This window comes from Numenius arquata, chromosome 5 (genome assembly GCF_964106895.1).
Source record: "Numenius arquata chromosome 5, bNumArq3.hap1.1, whole genome shotgun sequence".
Classification (NCBI taxonomy): Eukaryota; Metazoa; Chordata; class Aves; order Charadriiformes; family Scolopacidae; genus Numenius; species Numenius arquata.
In genome coordinates, this window is record NC_133580.1 from 31,202,318 (window position 1) to 31,226,951 (window position 24,634).

At 40.7% G+C, this 24,634-nt stretch overlaps 1 protein-coding gene across 2 annotated transcripts in view; it reads right to left on the bottom strand.

Moving 5' to 3' along the window:
- The window catches only part of NFKB1 (nuclear factor kappa B subunit 1), a 47,574-nt gene that overhangs the window by 3,847 nt on the left and 19,093 nt on the right, over positions 1-24,634 (bottom strand). For both annotated transcript variants that reach the window (XM_074147071.1, XM_074147072.1), the window contains exons 5-19: positions 24,079-24,227; positions 22,368-22,531; positions 21,414-21,572; positions 19,458-19,562; positions 17,499-17,590; positions 16,794-16,932; positions 14,254-14,376; positions 13,109-13,198; positions 12,003-12,197; positions 9,370-9,511; positions 5,986-6,100; positions 3,690-3,891; positions 2,384-2,553; positions 1,427-1,529; positions 407-525 (exon numbers count right to left, since the gene is read on the bottom strand). In XM_074147071.1, coding sequence (XP_074003172.1) covers positions 407-525; positions 1,427-1,529; positions 2,384-2,553; positions 3,690-3,891; positions 5,986-6,100; positions 9,370-9,511; positions 12,003-12,197; positions 13,109-13,198; positions 14,254-14,376; positions 16,794-16,932; positions 17,499-17,590; positions 19,458-19,562; positions 21,414-21,572; positions 22,368-22,531; positions 24,079-24,227 — 2,067 coding nt within the window. The remainder of the gene's footprint in view (positions 1-406; positions 526-1,426; positions 1,530-2,383; positions 2,554-3,689; positions 3,892-5,985; positions 6,101-9,369; positions 9,512-12,002; positions 12,198-13,108; positions 13,199-14,253; positions 14,377-16,793; positions 16,933-17,498; positions 17,591-19,457; positions 19,563-21,413; positions 21,573-22,367; positions 22,532-24,078; positions 24,228-24,634) is intronic.

A 24,634-nucleotide genomic window follows, 5' to 3' on the forward strand; every position in this document is an offset into this window, starting at 1 on the left:
TTACGCTCACACCAAACCAACTGCACATTGGTTTTTTCCCTGTACATAAAGTCTGCAATTCTGAAGAACGTGCAGCAAAGAAACCCACTAGGGTGTGTCTCTGAACGTGGGCCTTCAAACACCAGCTGCCTGAACAGCTAAATACTTTTCCACCTGGGCAGACTGTAGTGCAACTATTTAAAGAAGTGCCTGGTCATTCCTGCTCAGCCGAAGTAGTCTGTTAACTGGAGCTTTCTTCCAATGCTATTTCATGGGGTTTTTTTGTGGCTGAATTAGTTTAATTTTTGATGGCAAATTAGTAGCTTGTCACCATTGAAAGGACTGTGGATGAAAAGGGCTGGCAGAGACAGCTAAACTACTATTTATTATTAAAAAAAAAACAAAAGAAAAAAACCAGACCACATACCTCAGAGTTGGCCGCCATATCCAGTGGTGTCGTTCCAGGCACAATCCCTTCATCTTCATCTTCTTTCACATCGTCTACATCAAACAACGGCTCAAAGTTTTTAACATGAGGATTTGCACCTGGAAAATTAGTATGCAAAAAAACTCCTAAGAAAAGGCTTCAAGTTGCTTTTCAACAATATTTAAAATACGTATTCTAAGTTCTGAATGGCAAATCTGCTAATTTAGCTACATTATATTTCATCCTAAGTAAAGGAAATCTTTTTTTATCAACTAAAGTTAAATGCCGTCACATCTCTATATAATGCTATGCTCTGTTATAAACAGGGAAAAAATGACCAGCAGAGTGTTAGGGGCCAGAGGAAGAGCTATGACTGTATCAGCTGCCTTCCAGTCCCATTCTTGGCTCACACAGAGCGGGGCAGGTACATGCTGAAGCGATGGTGAGCTGCTGCGCTGCTGCTTTTCATAGTGTCAGAGAAAGCGGGGCTCTTATTGTAAGACCAAGCACGCAGCCAGAGCACCGGGAGGCCTAGATTTCTGTTTCAAAGGAGAAATATCAGGTCTAAATACAATTGGAAAAATGTTCCAATAAATATTTAAAACTAACTCTTCCACAGTGATATGAAAAGGGAGTCACTAACAAGCTCATGTTTCAGTGACCTATTTTTTTTTTTGTTTTTAAAGCAGTCCAGCACTTATCCCAACTATGTAACGAGGTCTCTTCTCTCCTTCTTCAGCTATAAAAAACTACAAAAGAAATACTCAAAAAAACTTCCAAGAGCGCTTGAGATTTTCTTGACTACCATAATTTGCTTTTTTAGCCATTAGATGGTGCTAAAGAGTAGTACAGCACCCGAAAGTAGGACTTCCCTGAGGAAAAACAAGCCTTCATGCTTTTAACATCTGATTTCTTCTGCTCATTAAACAAGTTCACCGGCACATTCCTTTCTGCTTGCAGCCTTCTAACCTGAAATGTCACTGAGAAAGAAAACTCTCCAGCAAATATCTGTTTTCATACCTGCTGCTTTGAGAACTGCTGCCAGTTTTGTAGAGCCCCTTCCAGCTGCTATGTGAAGAGGAGTTGTCCCATCGTATGTAGTGCTGTCCACATCTGCATCACCCTAAGTTTTTATTGAACGACAAAAGGAAAAGCGCTACTCGTCTATACAATACAGCTGCAGAGACTCATATCTGCATAAACATTGCTACTGTGCCAATAAGCACTATTCCGTGCCCGTTTGCAGTAAAACTCTTAATTGTAGCCTGGAAAGAAGGCATTCGAAAGTCACTACAAGCATCTGCGTGTAGGAACAGTTGGTGGTTGTGTGCTCCAGTGTTACAGCAGGAGGCAGAGCATATAAACCCGAAGAGGTCAGGTAGATAACAGCTACTTTGCATCCTGTGTAATAGTTCTGCCATCTGATTCCCCGCGGCGTTTGGAGCCTGAACTGGTGTGCGCACAAGTCTGCTCTTCAGGAGAGCAGGCAGGCAGGCTGCTGGCACCTTTGTACACGGATACCAAGGAAAGCTACCCCAGCCAGCTGTGCACGTGTAGGATTAAGAACACTAGGATCAAGGTGTTAAAGAGATGAGACAAATATTTATAGATATACACAACTATGTCTCCACGCACAGCTGTATGCACATTCCACTTCACACGGATGAAGTGATTAACTTGCTCACGAGCAGTTCCATTGGCTGCCGGGTTTACTTGGTGCAAATTAAACACGGCATATGCACTCAGGTCAGGGTCACAAACTGTAAATTCCTCAGCTTGGGCAAAAGGGTCACCAGCAGCGTTGAACAAGTAATAATGAGTAACACTAGCGATAATTTTGCCATTATACCAATTTAAGTAATGAAGTCAATAAACAGGAAAACCCCCTTTCTTCAGTTCCTTTGAAGCACGAGGATTTTTAAGAGTTTCTTTAACATGTAAGTGAAAAGACCTGGGAGAAAGAAATTCTGCCCTTACCTCAAGCAAGAGGCAGCCTGCCAAAGGGATGTTCTCTTGTTCAACAGCTAAATGCAATGCAGTTCGTCCAGATTTTTGTTCCTGAGCGTTGACATTAACTCCAGCAGCAATGAGCTGTTTGAGGCAGGACATGCTGTTTGCCATCACCACCATGTGAATTGCACTGAGACCTAAACAAAACAAAACCCATCCACTGCGTGCGTTAATATTTGAAAAATATGGAAATGTCAGAATAATGAGTCATGAAATGGCCACATCTATGAGATTTGTAAAATGAGTGAGAGTTACTGTAGTTATCTGAGCAGAAGTGACTTATTCTGCCTGCTTGTACGCTAAAATATGGTGTTAAAAAAAATGTTCTTGTAAATTGGTTCTTGTAAATTGGAACTAGTTGTGTTCTTGTGTGAGACAAAGCCATTCACGAAAAAGATTACAAGGTGGCAGAGATTGCAGAAACTAAAGAGCTCACCTAGAGCATCTCTTTGCCTCAAAGGAGAGCAGCCTTAAGAAGATCTGCATCTTGGTACTGAACAAGTAGGTACCCTGCACTGGCCCCATCTGCTACTGAACATCTCTTCTAGAAACAGTCTGGGGAATAATTAGTATATTTTAGTATCACCCCCTGTAAGGTCACACTGCCCTGTCACCTCAAGATTAGCTGCACCAGCTAACAAGAGAGAATTAATAAAAAAGCAAACCAACCCCTCTCTCTGAGGAACTTAACGATGTCATGGGAATCAAAAAAAAACTGCGTTAGGTCAGACATTTTACAATCTACCAGAGCAGGAGTACTAAGTTTGAATGACCCATGCCACTGAAAAATGGGATAATTGTGTCTTTGTGGTTATTTTATAGGCTCTACTTCTGTGTTGTCACAAAGTACCAGATATAAAACTTGACACTGGTCCAGAAATTATTTTTGAGGGGATTTCATTCACTAGAAAGGAGGAAACATTTTCTTCTGGGGGGATTTTTTTTTTAAAGCAGTGCTTGCATAAGGTGTTTCAGGAGGAACACACTGCTTGAAGTTTTGTGAGATTAAAAAGAATATACAGTAACAATAATTCACATCCATACTGTGTCATGCGGCATTCCCAATCTTGTCTGTGTAACCGGAGAACCTACATGTCCGTGTTCTCTCATCTGTGACTGCAGGCACATAAAAGCCAAGGACAGCATGTGCAAAATGGGGAAAGATGCTATTTCCAAGCTCTGTATCTACCTGTGTAAACACACTGTGTTGGCAGGAATTGAGGTGTGCTTGGCCGGTGTAAAAGTGTAAAATACAGCCATTATCTTTCCATACCTTCACCATTGGAAAGGTCAACCATCAGAGAAATCTTCTTATGCTTGAGGAGCAGACTCAAAATCTTGTCGTCTCCTTCAGTAGCAGCTAAATGTAAGACAGAATTACCATGGCGATCCAGAAGGCTGACATCTGCTCCAGCCTTCAGCAGGTCTTCTACCACCTCTGCCTGCTTTGTGATTACTGCCAGGTGCAAGGGGGTCTAGAAGTGACAGAAATAAGCCGTGAGAAGAAAAGCAACAGCTACGTCACTTCTACAGAAATCTCTTAAACCCATAAAAGCTCCTGGTGCGAGAAGATGTTACTCCACTTCAAAGCTAAGAGAAGTGAAAAGCTTGCCTATGTGTACATTTTTTTTCTACTGTATACTGCAAACAGGGTTTCTACTTAATGGAAATAAAAGCTGCCTGCAAGGCAGTGTCAGCAGTTGGACTTTGGGAGGAACAAAGACATTGCCTACTCTATAAGGCAGGGCACTGACCTGGCTATTTGAGCGTTGTGGTGCAAGGGACGCAGGAAATGGGGTAATCCCTGTGCCCCCCAGACACTGTAACCCCGCTTCCAGCTGCCCCACAGCCAAGTTCATGCCACAGAGGGAGCCTGCACTTCCCAGGGCCTGCCCAAACCTGCTCTTGGCACTGAACTGTGCTCTAATTTTGCTCCTGAATAGGGGGTTCGCAGCCATGGACTTAGGATTTCCTTAGCCCCGAAAATGACTCTGCACAGAAAAGACGAAAATCTGGCTGTTCTGGGCATTTGTCAAAGTGCAGAACAACTGTGCATTTACACAGCGTGTGTCCAACTGCCTGATTCTACTTGCACCGTCTCCATTTCTGTGCAAAGACACCTGCAGCACCGAGAGGCTCTCAGGCCCAGAGGTTTTCAGTATTTCCAAAGCTCAGCTGTACACTGCATTCTTGACGGCCTTGCCAGTGAACAGTATCACGTAGAACGTGCTCAAAAATGTATGTATTTAAACAGTAAGCATTCCAGTAAGGTTTGGGAAATCATATTTCCAACACTAAAATAATCTAAAAATTGCATAAGATTTCATCTCCGTATCTTTATCCTTATATTAACAGAAGACTATAAAAAAAAGACTAATTCCAGCCCTGTACAATACGATTGTGTTTGTCAATACATTCGTCAACATATTTGCAATTGATTACTGAATCTATAGGGTACACGTACGATTCAGCTTTCAGAATACCTGTACAGAAGGAAAATTCTAGTCCAAGCCTACACTCCCTCCCACCACTGGCTTAAGGTTTAAGTTGAAATTAGGAAGAGCTGTAGAGGTCCTGGTAGTTAAGAGATCTATTTCTTGTGTGGAGCACAGCTTTGCTTCCTGGGCCCGTTAAACAGAGGGCACAGAATTCAATTCAGGATCTTCTGCTTGCTTTCATCAACCTCCACATTTCAAACTTGCTTTATATAAGCATAAAAATGAAATGTGAAAGAACAAAAAAGTCAAAATAAACCCTCTGGGATTACCCGTGTAGAATAAAATCCTGCCTTTACTGTTCACAGCAAAAGAAATGACACAAATGTCAGAGTTCTGCCGTGTAACATCCAGCTGGTTACCTCTGGGACAACCAAACGGTGCGCACAGTTGAAAAGAGATTCTTTTCCAGGCAGGTTTCCACAGCTCTTTTTAAAGCCTCTCTGAGTTACAATACAAAAACCTCAGAGTCTGTCACGGGTGAAGTTGAAGAGACAGAATTGTGCCTGGCAGCTAAGAGTTCTTTTCCTACTAGGTAAAAGATGGGCTTTTTTTTTCTTTTGCTATAATGTGAATCTCGAAATGAAAGGGAAATTTTGGTGCTCATGTGATGGGCACAAATACCATTTGGGCTATAGGAAGGGCATAGTTTGCTACAGCTTCAGATAACTGATGACGCTGCTACTGACTCATGATCCCAAGTCATCCTATGTTAGAAAGGTCAGAAGAGCCCAGAGTTGGCACACTGTAATCCACACCGCTGCTTTAGTAACAGAGAAACCAAATAACAAAGACATAAATTGAAGGATTTCCTATTTTTGACCTGTTCTACCATTAACCCATGGAGATGTTTCTGTTAACATCGAAGAGAGTCGTGAACTAAACCAGTGAAAACAGGCTCGTGCTCCTCCACCATTCTTACCATCCGTCATTGTGTTTCTAAACCTGTTTGCATTACAGTCTGATCTGGGCTCATTCCAACCAACAGAAGAAAAATAAGAGGGTGGTAAGTTCTGTAATTTCTCTTCTGCTGGCTGAACAATCAACAACACTTATCCCACCACAACAGCCTACCTGATAAAGGTCGTTTCTCATGTTAATGATGTCATTATAATTCAAATCAGGTATCACTTCCAAGAGGGTTTTCACCAGCTCAGCGTGAAGGTGGATAATGGCTAAATGAAGGACACTGAAACAAACAAAAACCAGATTAACAAATTCATACTATGTTCAAATTTATTTAAGAATTTTTCAGGTTTTGCTGTAGATCTGATTGAATTCTAACTGATTAAACATTTCACTATTAGAGGTCATGATTTCGGCACTGAATATCAGCACCTAAAATGAATCCCAACGTTAAAAAAAGGTAGTCAGAAGGTAACTGTGTGTAGCCCTTCAATCACAAAAGCAGACTCAGGATGGCTTTTGCTGGTCCTGAGCATAACTTTACTACTAGTCTAATAAACACAAACTTTGTAGCACAAAATAATTGTTTCAGAACTTGCTTGAAATCCCCGGATTCTTTGCCGCTATGTTTTTTTCACGTTTTGCATTATGCAGCAGAGGAACACCTCTTACTGTCAAACCTTCCTTCAGAATTTCCACCGGTCTCTGCCACCAAAGCAGATTTTCCCTTGGGGTTTCCCCAGATCTGTGGGTTTTTCTTTTCTTCGTTTTCAAACAGAAAGATGACTAAGGACTCTGGCCGGGTGACTAACAGCCACAGGATTTGCAGCAGTGGCTAGAGACATCAGGCCAAAGGAAAAACCTGTTGTGGGATACCAGTGACTCTGCACAGCAAGACATTTCATCACTTCGACCAGGTTAATGCAACGGCCTTTCCTGTGCTCTTCTCCAGAGTCAGGTCCTTCACCACCAGCCAGAGCCGCTGTACTTGCAAAACGACACCAGGACAAAAGCGGGTTGTGAATCCCATCACCCTTCTCCAACGGAGCTGGCGTCGTCTAGTTCCCTTGAGACTTCATTTCCGAGCCATGCCCTTTGGTTTGAAACAAACCTTGCCAAGCTCTCCCTTAACAGATGCTGCCCCACTTCCAGACTCAAATTTAAGCATATTGTGGCCGACACACAGTACCAATGTAGGACATGCGGTGTGTTTGTTACGCTGCTCCAGAAATACCTGAATATCCTCAAATCTACACTTCCATCAGGAAAATATAAAGAAGTTCCTTGCCATTTGGGGCTTACAGTCATCTTGAAATTGAGACTGAGAGCATTCAAAACCAGAAGATATTTTAAAAAGGGAAGAAAAAAAAAAACCAAACTCACCCTCTAAAGGCATTATTGGTTCAGGGCACTGCCACAGGCAGTACCATGGCCATGTTTCCCTCCTTCAACATCCCTGTGCTGTTCAAACAGTCCCACCACTACCGTAAAAGACCTGTTCCTCTGCTCTCTGGTAGATGCTGCTTATTATGCTCTATCATGCTGACATTTTATTTCCAAATCTCACTTCAGAAACAAATTTGCTCTTCTACTGCCTTTAGTTCTCTTTCCTGTAGCAAGTATTTTAATCTTTCCCTGCCACTACATGTGATGCTGGAAAGAGATGCTGGCTAGACCGTGAAAGGGCAGGCAATTCCATTTCTTAAACAGTCCTACATCCAAAAAATGCATTTCCGCACCACTGTGAATCCAAACTGCTGTAATACCATCAGGCTTCTGGAGAGCACTGGTCCTGGTATAAACACAGTAACAGCTGCTGTTACTGAGTGCCCACTGTAAATATACACTAATCACAGATTAACATATTTTGTCACAAAGCCATAAAACACAACACAGGGTCCCATTAAAGGTATTTTCTTTCCCTACGTACTACTTTGATGAAAAATGAGCAAAATTGTTGACAGCAACATTTCTTTAAAGGCTTAAGCAAAAAATTTTATAGGTTTTGCCACATGATTTTAATGATTAAATTGAAAATTAGGGAAATTGATTTATGAATTTTGAATTTTTTTATTTTTTATTTAAACAGCTCCTGAGAGGGAGCTGGAAGACAGCCACCAAAATTTTGCTTTTTAAAAAATCTGCAGAGTAGTTCGGACCTATTACATGCTCACAGACTGAATTCCATTCCAGGAGAAAGGCAATATGAGCTTGAGCCTCACATATTCGCAGGTACTTCTTGATCCAGGAAGAAAACAAGTACTTACCATCACTCTGAAAAGTATTTTGACTTTGTTGAAATGCCCTGCAAGTCCAAATCTGAAGGGCACCGTATTGATATTTAAATGCAGGTCCCATGTGCTCAATACTCCTCTACCCCATGCTTTTTTTTTTCTTGTAAAACACAGAAGCTTTACTGTCCAAAGCACGAGCAGATTTTGTTGCTAGCTCCTGCCTCGTTCATATTGCTGCTTCCTCAAAGCAGACATTAGGCTGCCAAGTGGAAAGCAAAGCAGTAAAGTAGCTATCTCTGATTTTGCGGTCCTTAGCGTATGCTGTTTATCAGTAATTGGAGATCTATTTTCACTGAAAGTGGAGTGGAAGCAGTAGCCTCTCACAGAGTAATCAAACAGCGGGACAGTGCATCTCAGTCACTTGTAATTTTCCATCTAACTGGACACCTTAAGGCTTCTCTGGCTTCTACTGTACAAAATACTGCAATTTAAGGAAATGTAAGTGTTTGCACGGGGCCTGCCCAAAGCCTGCCAGCTAAAAAGTGAGGATGTGATAATGTCACTTGCTTACTCAAGAGAGATTATCTTTGCATGCGTTCAGAGCCACTTCCACTGAATTTGCTTTTAAATAACTAGTGATCATTAGTTCCTCACTGTATTTTACTCTCCGAGTCCCACCGAGTCTGCATCGCTGTAGATGAACAAAATGGATTACTGCTCCAGCTCACATTACTGAAGGACTGCTCAGCAAGTATTAGCAGCCAAGTCTGCCACAAACATCCATACAACCTCTTGGAAGACAACAGTACAACAGAGATGTAAGCAAGAGCAAAACGCTGTCCTCTGGGAAGAACTTGGTGTCAGTGGGAAAACTATTTCTCTGTCTCCCAGTGCATCTGCAACTTAAAGCTTCCTATGAAGACTTAAGGACTTGCATGGAATAAAAAGCAGGGCACTCTCTGCCAGCACAAAGCTGAGGATTCCCATCAACTGTGTGTCACGATGCAAATATCGCACTGCATGCTCAGTCAAGATTTTAAGTAAAAAAAGGCAAACAAACCCACAAGAAGCTCAACATACCCTCAGTGACCAGATTACTTTCTGACAGGTACTGGGATCGATGGACTTTGTGGTGTGAGTGACCTCTCTGCAAACTAAAATGTCTGAATTGCAGCTGTACCTCTCCCAAACAGCACAAAGGAGAACGATATTTATTTGATTAGAGCAGTGCTGCAACGCATGATCGGCACCCAACAGGGGACAGAACAAATTGACTACACCATTCTGCCATCAAAAACACGACAGGAGGCCAACTTACTTGTCTCCATTATCATCCTGGACAACAGTGAGATGGCGCTGAACAGCCAACAGCATCTTCACATCTCCAGTGACAGCATAATCAAAGAGAGCATTGCAGTGACGCTTGGCAAGCTGCATGGCCTTCTCCAGGAACAGACCATCTGCAACATAAAGTTTTGTCTTCATCAGTTTGGTTGTCCTCCTTGCAACACCACCTTCTCTTGGCAGGCGTTTGTGCTGCTGAAGAAATACGAAGTGCAGACCACCAAGCATTATTTACTTATTCACTGAGACAGGTTGCTAATTACTCCTGAGAGGTAAGGATAGGGATAACGAGTCCCTTAGAAGAAAAAATAGGTGCGTGCTGAGCATTCAGGCAGCAGGAACCCCGAGAACAGTCAAACTCTGGAAGCTACCTTTAGTTTGAATGTAATTAATTTGGTGCCACGGAAGTGCATTTGTGTATAACGAGACAAAAGGAGCGGGAACTTGGATTTGCTTAGATACAAGTGACGTCCAAGGCCTCTTGTCCATAGAGTACTTAAAAGAACCTCCCATGCAGTTCTGAGTAGTTGAGACTTGAGGAAACTGAGGCACGAGAAGCCTAAGTGACCTGTCAAATATTGCACAGAAACTCACAGAAAGGCTATGGAATAAATGCAGGGCTTTGTGCCCTCTCTGACTCCAACCATGCAGTCTTTCCTGCTTTACAGCAGCAACACAGAGAGCCTGTTCACCTGTTTAACACATTCCAGTGTTTACAATGCTTAATATTTGTAGCATCCTGATTTTAGATTTATAAAATGTAAAACCACTGAGATTTCAAAAAGCAGAATTTGTCACGGTGGGGAGGGAAAAGGGAGAAAGGGGAGGAAAGAAACTCATTTGTGGAAGAAAGTCTCTCTAGCTGCTCTGCCAATATCTTTGTGGTTCTCTATCAGCAAGAAACTAGCGAAAATGAAACAGATGAACTTTCAAACCACAGCCCTCATTCTGGGAAGCAGTATCATCTGAAACCAGCCTGTACTTTGCACAGTTTCATGTTTCTATAAAACTTTGTAAGGTTAGAAATTACTAACAGCAAACAAGTATAACAGACTTTGTCATTTAAAGCACACACAGGGAGAGAACACCCAGGATTTCCAGTTACACAAACCCAGGAATTTAGACTGGGTTAGAAGTATATCCCTGATGAACACGAATATGTCGCTTCTGTAAGGCTAAGACTTACTCAGCTACCCCCAAAGCTTATTGTTCGAGCCAATACATCACTGCGGTTCCTATACTATATGCCCAGGGTGATACATTTACATTTGCTATTTATCTCTTAACACTAAACAACAGCATTAAAAGGACATTATGTTCAGGATATATATCCAGGGTAAAGGGTGCTCATAGAGCCTGTTCTTCTGCATCTATTCCTAATATAATCTGGAGCTTGAAATTGCCTTTTTTTCATGCCATTATAATAGATAATGAAAAGAAACATTCAACTTCCTGCCTACAATGTTCCTTACTCAGAAACCAGGTCTACCGTTCAGGCCCCTCCTTGGTGGCTGCTAAATGGACATAATTATTTCTTCACATATCAGCAAAAGACTTTGCTCTCTAAATCAGTCACGGGATTGATCACAACCAGAACTGCAAACAGCAAGTTCTTCAGCTTTTCTCAGGCGCACCATCAGTTTCTCAGATCACAAGGTGGTAAGCCTTGGAGGTTTATACAACTACAACCGAGCTACTGCACGACTTGGTTTCCCAAGCCACGGTTTCTAGCGCTGTTAATAGCAAGTATCACACAGTGCTGACACACACCGGATAATGTGCCCTCTCCCTGACCAAGGAGGGAACAACAAAAGTGGCCTGGATCACATTGCACTTGGTAAAAGCCAAGAGAAAAAATTCCTTCCTGCACAATTCCTACCACTACCATGTCTCTCTAGTCACACTGCTGTTTTTTAATTTTATGAGAAGCATGATTACTCATATTCTTTAAAAAAGTGACCATCAAATCTTTTAAAAAAAAATCCAGGAAAAGGAAGTCTAACTGCCTGGGAAAGGGTGATCTGTAGTCTTCCTATATTTTACAACTCTACTGCTAAAACATTTCTATTGACTACTCTTGCCTTCTTTCCCTTTTCTTCACCAGTTTGATGGGTAAGACTTTGCCACCCAACAGTGTTATTTTACTGTGTATTTGTCACGTGGGAACGCTAGAATTGCAGGGAAGAACCACTGCAACAATCACACCAACATCAACTTACTCATCCATTAAAGCCCATGAAATATCAAAAGCCATGTCAACTGCTGAATTGTATACCATGTACCTTCACTGCTTTCAGTGTTCCTCACACAGGTTTATTGTAAAGCAGTGTTAAATGTGCCCAGCAGGCTAAGCTACCTCTTCTCTTTGCATGACAAGCAGCAGCTCAGTTGCCCAGTGGCAGTACAAAGGTGGAAGATTATCTACAGAACCATTTATGGGGTGGGACCTTAGATTTGGGGGAATGGAATCCCTTCTCTTTCCTCCAGGAGGCATTATAGTATTTTGAAAACAGCAAGCAGGCGTTTATGGAGTTTCCAGGCCTTTAATAGCAGCTTTACCCATACTGCAGCTTGATCTACCCTAAATACATTTACTTGTTCACTTACCCTGCCACATGTAGTCTGCTTCATTTACTTCGGTTTTACAGGAAGAAGCAGCATCCTCCTTCTCCTCATTATCTCCAGAGGTTCTGCACTCATTCCTCTCCATAGTTACCACTTTCACATCATGTTTCATGTCCCATTTGTCACTTTGTTTATCAGAGCTCTTCCCATCTTGTTCAGCTGTGCAATTTGATAGTCCTTCAAACAAAAATTAGTATCATTAGTGTCCAATGCTGTTGGGTTTTTTTTGCAAGTGATAAAGCTCAACTAGCCAAAACCAAACCTTAAAGAACTCAATACAAAAATTTACTTCGACATAGGCATTATCATTAAACACTCATGAATCATAATACCCCAGATGCCAACACACATGGACAGTCGTAGTAATGTAACTTGCTCTAAAGTGATGTTACGTTTTTGACAGCCTCTGCTTTAAAGATAAACTTTTATTTATAACAATAGATATACCTCTCTTTTTATAGTACAAGAATGGAAGTCTGAAGTGTTCCCAGGAAATCTACCAGTATTATTCAGAATTATTACTTTTGTTTTTCTGACAGCAAGTTTAACTACGAGACTTTGGAAACAACTACAGTGTTCAACATGTACATTTGAAATGACTTCCCTCTTTTAGGAAGCCAAGAATTCTCTTATCTTTAACTCACCCTTTTCCATTGACTTTTATTTCTCAGGGCTACTGTGTAGTACCAGACTGTGGAAACACAGGAAGATACCTTTTCTCTGGTCTAGTCCTTGTGTCATCTGTAATCAGCATGTTCAAGCAAGCAAAGGGCTGTGGCACAAAACATACACTGAACGTCGAAGCTCATGGAGGGCTTTTGGTGACTGCTTCTCAGGAATTAGCAGTAAAAGGAAACGTGAGCAGTTTTTAAGGTAGACTTGGAGAGAATTAAAGAAAAGCAGGGCAGCATAATCTACACAAACCCCTCTGCTGCCAGAGGATCTAGAAAACAGACTGATTTTAGGGAAAAAAAAAGCCCTCAGCACGCGTAGCTAGACCTGCATGATACTTCAGCTGATACCCTAGAAGAAAATACACATGGTCAAGCTCAATTCAACTGTTGCAAGAACAACATTTTTACTGTTACCATGTTTCATTCCAGCATTGGACTTTGTTGTGCCAGGGTGGAAATGCATCCCTCCAAAAGCAGAGTATCCATATGAAGGGTAACTGAACCCTAAAGAAAAAAAAAAGATTAAGAATTAATAGAATTACACCCTAAAGCAATGAAAGCACCACCTGGAAGAATACTGAACCTAAAGAACTGAAATTTTGTTTTCTACATGCTTTCTGCTTTATTCCATCCAAATAAAATAACTATTCCAGACTGAAGGTCAACTGTCCCACCATCCCTTCAAAAATCCAAAGAAATTCCAGATGGTTGGCTGGTGACAGTCTATATCTCAACGTCCGCAAGACCACACGCATGTAGTATCACTATTATGCTTCATCTAAAACTCAACTGAGACTTTACAAGCTACCTCTACACTTTCAATTCTTTCCAATTACAACAGATTTGTGTTCTGGTGTTATGTTATAAATGTGCTGCTAGCAACGCATGTAATAGTTTGAAAACCACTGCTCTAAAAAAAGGGTTGCAAAGGTATTGTGGTCCAGGTGACATTTGCTCATCTACAGGTTTTTAATGCTCTGCTGCAAGAATCAAAGCAATGCTCTTATGATCCTGCATCTCAGATATGCTCTGGCTTCAACACATATAGAATAGTAGAAAATCTACTAAACAGTATCTCAAATTTTTAATAGTTCTTTGCACTAACAGGGTTAATTTGCCAAATTCCACTCCTGGTCCCAGAAATAATTAAGAACCTGTGTAATTCCGAGCACTCAAGATGGTACTTAGCTGAGCTGTCTCATGAATTTCAGTGTCTTTGAGGCCCTAGGAAGCAACAAAGCTAAGGTATGATGGATTCCTGTCTCAGACTCCCTCAACTAGAAAGGCATTACCTGTGACTTAAAGCCTTGAGGAAGAGGAAAAAAAAAGTCCCCACGAGCCTTATATACAAGTAGGAAGGCAAAGGAGCTGATGAAATATTTAGAAAACAAGGAGATGCTTGACTGAAATGAGTAACACTGGTACAAAGACAGGAAAGTCAGGACTTATCTACATAGAAGACAATGAAATCCTCATCACATTTTAAAAACCAGAATAAAAATCTGTCCTGCTCTCAAAGTAGAACCCGTTCCCCTCTTCACCCGAAACTGCTGCCTTACCAGAGCCAGCACCGCCACCTCCCCCTCCATACATGCCACCGCCTCCTGCGCCACTGCCTCCACCATAACCATCGGAGAAGTTTGGCATGAGCTTCTGTCGCTTCCTTTGCACTTCTTCTTTATCTGGGTTAGAAGGAATAGATGGGATAAAGAGTCACTCTTACTGGTGGCCATGCACAGAACAGGATGAACATACAGAAAGCGTTACTAAAGTTTACTAGTTTATAAAGGAAAATGCAGAGTGCTGTAGAAGAGTCAACTCTCTTCTAGCTCCAAATAACAGAACAACTTTGTATGTAAGGGAGCAGTGATAATTCCTGTAAGAAACAAGCTAGTGCCAAGTCCCCAGCCAGACCATCAGCATCGCTCGGGCCCACATGGTCTCCTTCAGTTATGTCAGGTACCTTGTGCTCAGACGGGGTGAGAAACATGCAGAGATGTCTTAGGGGGCTCAGAGTTTCCTTCAAAAGTGTCTCACATACTTTGAGCCCTGGAAATCAATGGTCCCCAAATTCTTCTGTGCTTAAGCCAAGCCATAAACCAGCACAAGTGCCTCAAACCACAAACTTGTTCAAGAAAATTTACTCCAGGGAATGTAAGCCCAGGCTCTTGCACTAAGAAACCCACTTCTGAAATGGACCCTTATCAAAGGGTCAGCAAATCACAAGGCACTTTGATTTCCAACAGTGCAGAGTACCTGCAGTGCCCTTCGAACTTTTGTTTAAGGGTAAGGATGGCAAGAAATGGTGAAAACAACATTTGCTTGACATGATTTACTTAAAATATCAGAAAACCCACATGAATAAAGATAGTTTATTTTCAGGCAGGACTGAACACTGTCAAACCATGCTGAGCAGCAGTAGAAAAAAAAGCCTAAATATTTTATAGTGTAAGTATAAAATAATACTTAGCCCCCCTGGAAAGCAATACACAAGACTTAAAAGAAATATCCCAGTGACTGGGGAACGTGAAAATGTCATGACAAGAGCTACAAAAATAGGGATACAGGGGTTAAAATCCAGTAGGACTGTTCAGGAAAGAACAAAATATCCTTTGTTCATTAAACGATCTAGTAGTTTTCAACAGCCATATGACAAAAAGAAATTTCATGCACAGGCACATCAGTCATTGCATCAAATGAGGTAGCTGAATACACGCAACAGTACGCTGAAAAGTACAAGTGCATTATTTCCAGGCATACATGATCTGTAAGTATGTATACATGCACGCACCAGGCATACTCACACTGACCAGGAGAGAAAACTCTAGAGAGCAATCTAGTCAGAGAAACAAACAAAAAAATCCATATACACATGTCTAAGTTTGTGTGAACGTTTGCAGCAATGGGAAAAAAACACTCCCTAAATGGTAATTTCATGATTAGGTTGTGTAAGGGATCCGAAAATGCACATAACAACGTTGAATTCATTTTAGTCCATTAAGAGGCACATAAAAGAATTCTGCCTCAAATCTGGCAACTTTGCTCTCCATACAATTTGTGCAACAGATTCCTGAAATCATTACCAATAAAAAATCCTCAAGCAACTTTGGAATTTTTTGTGATTGCATGCTTTCTGCTATTTTATTATAATAGGTGTACAGTAAATTCACTTGGACATCAACCGCCAGCCCTCTCTCCTCAGCTGTCCTTGGTCCATTATCACTCACACACACATACTGTAAAGATTTTGACAGGGTATTGATTTCAACACACCTCTACGTTAGGCACTGAAAACGTGCAAGATCAGCACAAAATAGCTTAACCTGCAGGCAGGTAAAGTGTCTTAGTACAATGAAACACCAATTCTGACTTGGCCCTAAAGGCATTTCCATATTATTAGCATTATTGATATTTAAATCCATGAACATCAAACATTTCAAATACAGGCTTTAAAGGCCACAGATCTGTTAGTTAAACTTCTTTTCACTAACAACTTAGGAAGCAGGTGTGATGACAACTATTCTACTTCTGCTAAGCGACCACCACTTTAACACAAGAGATTGTAACAGCACTCTCCCTGCTCTCTCGAGAAGTGCCTTGGGCTTTCTTAACTAGGACAGGCAATTGGAAAATTCAAAAACATCAGTGAAATTGTGAGGTGAGATGGAAAAAAGTAAAGAACTGCAAAGTAAGTACTTTTTCCATCAGATACCAACCAGTCTTTGGTTTACGGTTTCATCTGAAAGTACTGACAGTAAAATGTCCTCGGATATTATTTTGCAGAAACTCAGAGGAAGAGAGTGCCATCTACTGTGTGGACAGGCATGTGTGCATATAGGAAACCTGCAGGGAGTAAGCCTCACTGGGAACATTGTCATGGATTTACTGCCTACCAGTCCAACAAAAAACCTACAAACCCATTACAGAGCTACCGCTTTTCATATTAGCTCTGTACAAAACAAGGAGGCAAATATCCTATTTTCTAAAAGTAACAACTACAAAAAAAATCCCTCATCCAGCAAATCCAATCTTATTAAAAACACTCCTAGGGACCCTGCAATTTCTGTTTCCAATATATAAAACAGGTCTAATGAATTACCTTTGATTTCTGGATAGTAGAGAAAAGGCTTTGGTTCGCTTGTTTCTAGATCAGATTTCCGACGCAGTTGTACAAATACAGATGCTGGCTTTGTGATATTGACATCTCGATACTTGGGTGTTTTGAACACAATAGCAAACTGTGAAGGAAACAATGATAAGCACATCTATCCTGGAGCATGAGTTTTGACAACTTTGCTTTTACATTTGTTTTATTTTGTAGGAGTTGGTTCACAGCTTGGGGGGCAAAAATTCTTAGCAAAAGGCTGCTACAACAATAAATTTCCATTTTAGTTTGCAGTTGAACTTTTGAGTTTGAGTCCTAGAGCCTTTTGGGAGAGACAGAACTGCCATGCAAAGAACCATCACTCGTGTTAGTACTGCATGGTTTGTCCCCTCATCCTTGAGCATCAATGCTGTGCCTTTCTCAGTGACAGCTTTTTATGTATTTGATCCCAGTTTACACTGATGCATTTTAAAGCAATGGGTCTATTTCCCTATTTCCCTGCACTGTATTCCTAACCTGCCTAGTTACTTAACGTGGGTCTTTAAAGAACAGTTAAGATTGTATTGTTAGGAAGTAACTAACAAAAGAAGAGGTTAGTATGGGATACAGATGCTTTCACCTAACGTACTAATTATAATAGAATCCCAGTTTACAGAGATGAGAAGATCACTAACAAATAACAAATGCTCTGTCACTTACCTGTCTATGTACATCTGTAGGAGAAAAGTCTCCAAAGCCTTCCCACATACCACCATTTTCATCTTCTTCATAGAAACGTATTTGAATATCATCTGCAGAGAGTGAAAAAAACACTCTTTGGGCTGTTTGTGCATTTGTTTAACCCTTGGCTAAGTTTATTTCAGATAAAATCAACAGGGGTATTTTTTGGCTGGATGATAATATTACATGAGTTATACATGAATTATCTTTATCCTTTATGAAAACATCATAAATAACCCATTTTTTACATCAATTTTAAATCAGCAGTGACTTCACTGCAGTTGCTCCCTATCTACTGAGCAGTAAAAGGAGAACTAGGTTCACTACCTCTTCCTATTCTAGGGCTATAAAACATTCCAGAGGAGCTTTATTTGGAACAAACATGTAGGGAGGGGAGAACCTGAAGCGTGAAACGTAGAAACCACCCTCTCTCCTCTGACAGTTTCAGTTCAAAAAAACTGTAGCAAAACCTGAAGTGCCACAGTTCAAGTTCCGCTTGCTGCTGGCAGAGTGCCACTTTGGAGCCGCAGCTCAGCGAGGCAGCGAGGGTGCGAGCGAGCGGCATGTCAGCGGTGATCCCTCACCCCCCAAACACAGCACGGGCCAGAAACGCGTGATTTGGCTTCTGCTCCTCTAAACAAGTTTTCTTTCATTCCCTTTGTACTTATTTATTTATATTTTAAGGAGAAGCTGGGAAATATCACACTAGCATATTCCTTCCCCTGCACTCCTATGAGGAAAAAACTCGAAAAAGCCTATTGTCTCTTAGGGTGACTGATGCAGGACAGGCTTTTGGAGCAGACAGACTGCTTCCTCCGATCCACCACCTGCTAGTCTCAAGACTGTGAACCACCACTTCCAGTCCTGCTGTCCTGCGTGCTCAAGTTCCTTCAGGCAGGAGGTTTCTGAGAGCAATGAGGTCAGGGGAAACCCCGATCTGGCTGAGGGGAAACCCCACCTCAGGGCTTCCACTGAGTCAGACATTTATTTATTTTGTGCACAAGAGTTGTGTTTCATCTCAATCCTTCTGATAGCAGAGCCCATATGTACTGCTGAAGGAAAACTGTTTTTTCAAAGCCCCTAAAACCCCCCAAAGTCCCTTCTCTCTTTCCTAAGTGGTAGAAGGACATTTGCAAGAAGGAGAGCTAGAAAAGACCGCCGGTATGAACAGCAAACATCAGTATGATTTTAAAAACATGTGCAGGGACTGATTCCAAGCAGGTGAGAACAGGGCACCCGCTCCACCGTGCAATCTACACCTGGGAGTCCCAGATACTACCTATAGCTGAAAATTGCAAAGGATTCCCTCGCTCCCGTTTTTTTCTTTTTAGTTCAGCCCAAATACTACAATCAACCACACTAACCATGACCTTCCTGTCCAAAACCAAAGCATCCAAATCCACACCGCCCAATCCTGACACACTCATAGCTATGAACAGAAATTACCAAAATGAGTCTGTGAGAAGTATGTTTACACCAAGTAATCTCTACCATTAACATATACATTAAGATGAAGCTACTAGCAGCAGTGCTGAACACATCCAGTTCCCATCGGTGGCTAATAGAGAATGCTCATATTGACTCTTTATAACCAGGAACTTAACAATAAATCAGAAACTTTAGAATAATTCAGAGCAGATGTTAAGTTAATGGAGTTGCCACCCACAGAAAACCCAGAACATGGGCAAGGGCAGAAATCTGAGAAAAACAAAGATGATCACATGGTCCTCTATGGAGGCAACACAAGCTGAATTTGCTTTGCAACAGGCTATTTTGATTTATTAATTTTCTGGACTGCTGGCCTGACTTCCAGAAAGGCTGAGTGCTTACAAACCCTGCTGCACTATCAGGGCGGGGGAATGCTACGGCAGCACAGTGGACTTCACGTGTGCTCCAGATGAACACCCCGGTGTGCCTCACCGTACTCAGGACTCTTACCTTTCTGAACCTTGTCACAGAGAAGGTAAATCTCTTCCCCTCCTGTTACGCACCCTGCTGTTCTGTCCATTCTTACGATTTTTAAGTTGGAGGCATTGGGAGCTTCTATTAAAAGGAAAGATTAAAAAAAACACCTTTTAGATTTCAAAAAAACCCCAACCATAACACACAGAAATGCAGCAGAAAGAAAAGCCTCCAATACAGCCTACCTAAATTTGTCTATGTTTTTTTAAACATGAATAAATTAGTAGTTTTTCATCTGAAAGGCATAATCTTGTATCCTCTAAGTTTTGACTGAATGTGAACTATAAAATAAGGCCCTGGCCATTCCACCACAATTACTGCACCAGTAAAGCAGCACAGCAGTGAACTGCATCCAGCACTCTACACCAGTACTAACTTTATGACAAGAGGGCATTACAAAAGAATGTAATTTTTTCCTCCCTGCTTTCTTGACCATGTGACACTCTTGAGAGCTGCTCCCTGTGTCTCACTATTTGAATGCAATATGCAATGCTTTGCTTTACACTGTGGCTTACTTGAAAGCACTGTCAGTCCTTGGCCAACATACAAGACTGTGACCAAAAAGCCCACCTCCAGGGATCTTAGTGGAGTTATCAATAGGTATCTATTGGTCCTCAAGACAGAACTATCATCTGATAAGTAAAAGTAGCTGTGATAGACGGTTCTGCTACCACGAGTTTTATCTGCTCTGTGGAAGGGTTTGAATGGTTCCAATGGAGAGTATTAGAAAAAAACAAAAACCGAGAAAAATCCTTAGTTGGAGACGAATTTTGATGGTCAGATTCAGAAGGATAGAATAACTTTCAATTGCTTTTATATGTATGGCTTGATACATGCTCTACTTCTGTTGATGCTTTGTCCTCCTCCTTCTCTTTGGTTTACAAATACTATCCATCGTTATGTAGGTGTGAGATAGAGTAATGAAAATAAATGGAATCTGTAATTGTTTCTAATGAAAATCAGGATTCCTTAAAGACACTGCTTAGTAAATCACCTAACCCACCAGATGAGAAGATTGTGTTTTCTCATCCAGAAAATGCAGGTCATGTGTGCCATAAGAACAGCAGACATCATATTTTTTCACTCAGTGAAAAATGGCTGTGCTACATCACTACATTCCCCAGTTAATAGCAAGCAACAGACTATTTTAGAACGGTTGCATTTAATACCCTTTCATCTAGACTTTGTCCTTAAAAAGTTATGATATAGACATGACTGTTGCACAAAGAAAAAAAACCATACTTTTTCTGATTCATTACAGAATGACTATCAGGAAACATGGTAAACCACCACCACAGAGAGGAAAACTCAGGCAGCAAAAAGGGTTCAGGTAAGATGAGTAAGTAAAATCAAAAAGCACAAGGGAAAACATGAAATGAAAAGATTCACATAGAAGAAAGACAAATAGAGGGATGTAACAAGTATAAAAAATACTGACAGGTCTAAAGGAAATAGATTGAGAACTCTGATTGTGTTAGTCTCACAAAACAAGGACAAGCAGATGGCCAGCACACAGAAAGGTGTCAAATTCTCAACAGGATTGAAGCAAAGTAGTTTTTTTCCTCCCATCTTGTGTGACAAAGGCTTTGTCATAGAAAGCAACTGGTAACTGCAAAATTGAAGCCCTTCTTACGAATGTAACAAGAATTTACAAAATCCTCATAATAAAAGTGGCAGGATTAAACATGCTAACAGCAAAACAAAATCTTCCTGTAGGGCTTACATCACCATCTATTAAAAACCAGAGTGATACCGTGTGTACTTCGACAGACATGGGGCCAATTATACATGGGCTACTTACTTGTTATTGATCAAATAACAGGAGAGCAGCAGGGCTACATGAGTCTACGTATAGCAATATGTACATATCATTTTTGTTCGTACAAAAGCTTGCCTCTTATTAAAAAAGTAATTAAAGCCAAATATACTTACTGCTGTCATATATTGCATCTGAGATAACAGGATCCAGTCTCCTTGTGAAACTACCATTACTGTCAGGGAGAAAAGCTGTAAACATGAGACGCACCACACTGAGATCCATTTCTTTAGTCTGCTGTACTGCTGCCTGACGAATAATTTCTCTTTCTCGTTCTGGAACCAATAAATAGACAGGAGAATTAACACAAGGAGTAGGGGACCCATAACAAAACAGAGAGAGCATTTTCCAAACTATCATTCCATTACTATCAAAAGGCACCAATAGTGAGAAAATGTTTTCATTTAGGATCCATTGGCTTCTCTCTTCTTAAGCAGAGAGGAGCAGCTACTCACAATAGATCACTGCATTCATCTTGCAGTTTGTGCATCAGATGTTATTTAAGATAACGTATATAATTAAGAGAAATACAGAAAATTACTGTTTTCTGCTCTCAATTTATAAAGGTTGAGAAAAGGACAAAGGGCACCACTAAGGACATTTGAATGCCTGGTATTAGAGTGACAAAGAGAAGGTTGGCCCTTCTATACAGTGCCTGAAAACAATGTAGACCACAGGTTTTAGAGGGATACGGGTGAAATGCAGCTGAATGAAACAGCAGTCTCAAAAGAAGGTCTCCAAGTTACTTGAGGATATCATTACTTGCAGCAATAACGCAAAATTACTCTATTTATCAGCTTATTAACAGGAAAAGAGCAATGAAATACAGGTGTAGAGGTGGGTACAGGCAGCTATGGAGGAAGTTGCTCCATTCTCATGTGTATGTTGACAGCAGAGATGCTTCTTTCAGGTTCCCTAAAACACAGCAACAACACACCACCTCTTAAAGCACATAGCCATAGACTGTTTTCCTACCCAAGGCCATTTTTTGGCTAAGAATCTGTGTGTCCAGAAGCTAAACCTGTTTTTAGTAGAAGACCTATTAAAACCAGGCCATCATTTCTACATACCAGTTAGCTGTCTGTCTCCACATCCTTCTGCCTGCAGATAGCCAAGTTCAGGATGCACCAGGAGTCCTGGGTTGTACCCCTTTTTGCAAGCATCTATCATGCGTGTTTCCAAAGTTTCAAACACCTTCTTCTTTGTAACGTGAAGTATTCCAAGATTTGCAAACCTGTTGAGTTTTGATCAAGGGAAGTGTTTTCTTAATGCTTTATGCCAAACCTGCAGCAGGCGCTGTCTCTCTCTTACCAGAGGCAGCTACACAACTGAAGGCAATGGAAGAACTCTATAGTCTTACTTCGGCGCTATTCATTCTTGAGGGCAAATTTTCCAGCAAGAAATTCAGCCAAGTTTACAAAACACGTAAAACGTGCACCATTATAGGGCAGCGATTGCATGGGTGTGCAGGATTTTCCCATGGCATAAGTAGTAGTCTATTAGGTTTCAGACTTGCACGGTGGAAGCAACTTACACAACATTTGAAAATCTGGTTGTCACACCTTCTTTGCTTTGTCCTGGCAATGACATTAATATGTCATTCTACATGGCTGTTACGCAGAGCAAGTGCTCAGAATAAGCTTCCTCCATTCAAAATGATTTGGAGAGAAACCTAAGAAGCTAAAAACAGTGCAACATTTTCCAAAGGAAATGTCTTAAGCAGGGCTCTGGACGTTCAGCAAGACGCTTCAGGTATCTATTTGAATGAAAACTTCCATAATATAAGATCTGCTTTTGTAAAAATCTCCTGGCACATTTAAAAATCAATTAGATCTGGAAGTATGAAAACAAGACAATAACTCAGTTTTCATGTGGGTCAATTGAGGATAGGAAAGCTGTTTCTAAACATCTGATGAAAAACAAGACAGGTTAGGAAACGAGCCAAACTTTTCAAGATGAAAAGGAGCATTTCAAATAAAGCTATTTAAATTGTTGTGCTTGGTAAAGTTAGTGCACTGGGCTTGGACATCAAAAGTTACAGTTTAAAAGAATCTCTCTCTCCCAACCTCCTCAGCTTTTTAAACTTCATCTTCTTCACCAACAAAGACATTCTTAAGATCACAGAACTAAAACTCACAGCCAGCATGAAACCTGATCTAAGCCTGAAAACGTAGACAGGAGCCTCAGCTCCATTTACTGATACAAACAATTACTCTTTTAAATTAAACAAGAACAGACCAACTACAATTTCACTACAACCTTACTCCTTTAAACTTAAATGTTTGACTCATTTAGTATTTTCATGTTTATACGTGTCTTGCATTAATTTCAAATTTACTAACCCTATTTTCTTAATGTTCTTCTCTTTACTTTATACCTATTGGCAGATTTCAACAAAAGTAAAATATTGATCAAAATGGTAACAAAAGCTTTTCTTCAATACTTTTGCAGTCCCTTCTCTTTGATCAAAACTACTTACATTTTAAAGAATGAGCTTACAATACAAATTTGGATTGTACACCAAGAGATTGAAACTCCATGAAATCTAAATGAAAATTATTTGCTTAAACCTATTTAGCTTGCTTAGGGCAAATTCTACAAAGGTAAACAGAAACCCCATTTATTTTTCCTCTTAAGATACAAACAAAACACAGATCAGAGCGTGAAGACTAGTGCTCCACTTCACTGCCTCTTAGGAGTATTTCTGTATTGCTCCTTACAGTGTTTATACTCGATTCTCTCTCCCGTAGCCCAGCTTTACAAATGAGTTGACAGACTTACCCTACAACCATGTCTTTTGGTCCCGCGTTAACTGTGCATACTCCGTCTTCACAAAATTTACCCACCAAACTGTGAGCATGTAAGTGGACGTATTTCCCATTAGTAACTAACTGGACAATTACTTTTGCAGGTCCAACATAATTGCAGATCTGTAAATAAATATGAAAAAAATGCGTATTGTTTGTTTGGTTTTTAAAATGGAACAAGTAATGATTCCAGTTGAGTATTCTCTGTCCGTTATGTATGATCAAACTTACATAGGAGAAATGTGTAGGAATTTCCTCATGAAATACAAATGACAAACTAACTGTACCAGATCATCACAAAGAACAGCCAACACTTTTTTTTTTTTTTTTTAAATTAAACTTGACATACAAATGGCAGGAGAAGTGACCAAAAAAGTTGAAAAATAAAACAAAGCTGAAGGACAGCAACATTCTGTTTCCCAAATTATCAATCTCAGTTTTACATTCCGGCCAGTTACTCCACATTGCTCTCCTTAAATTTCAATTAGTACATTGAATTCACAATGAACATTGTTAAATGTTAAGAAGCA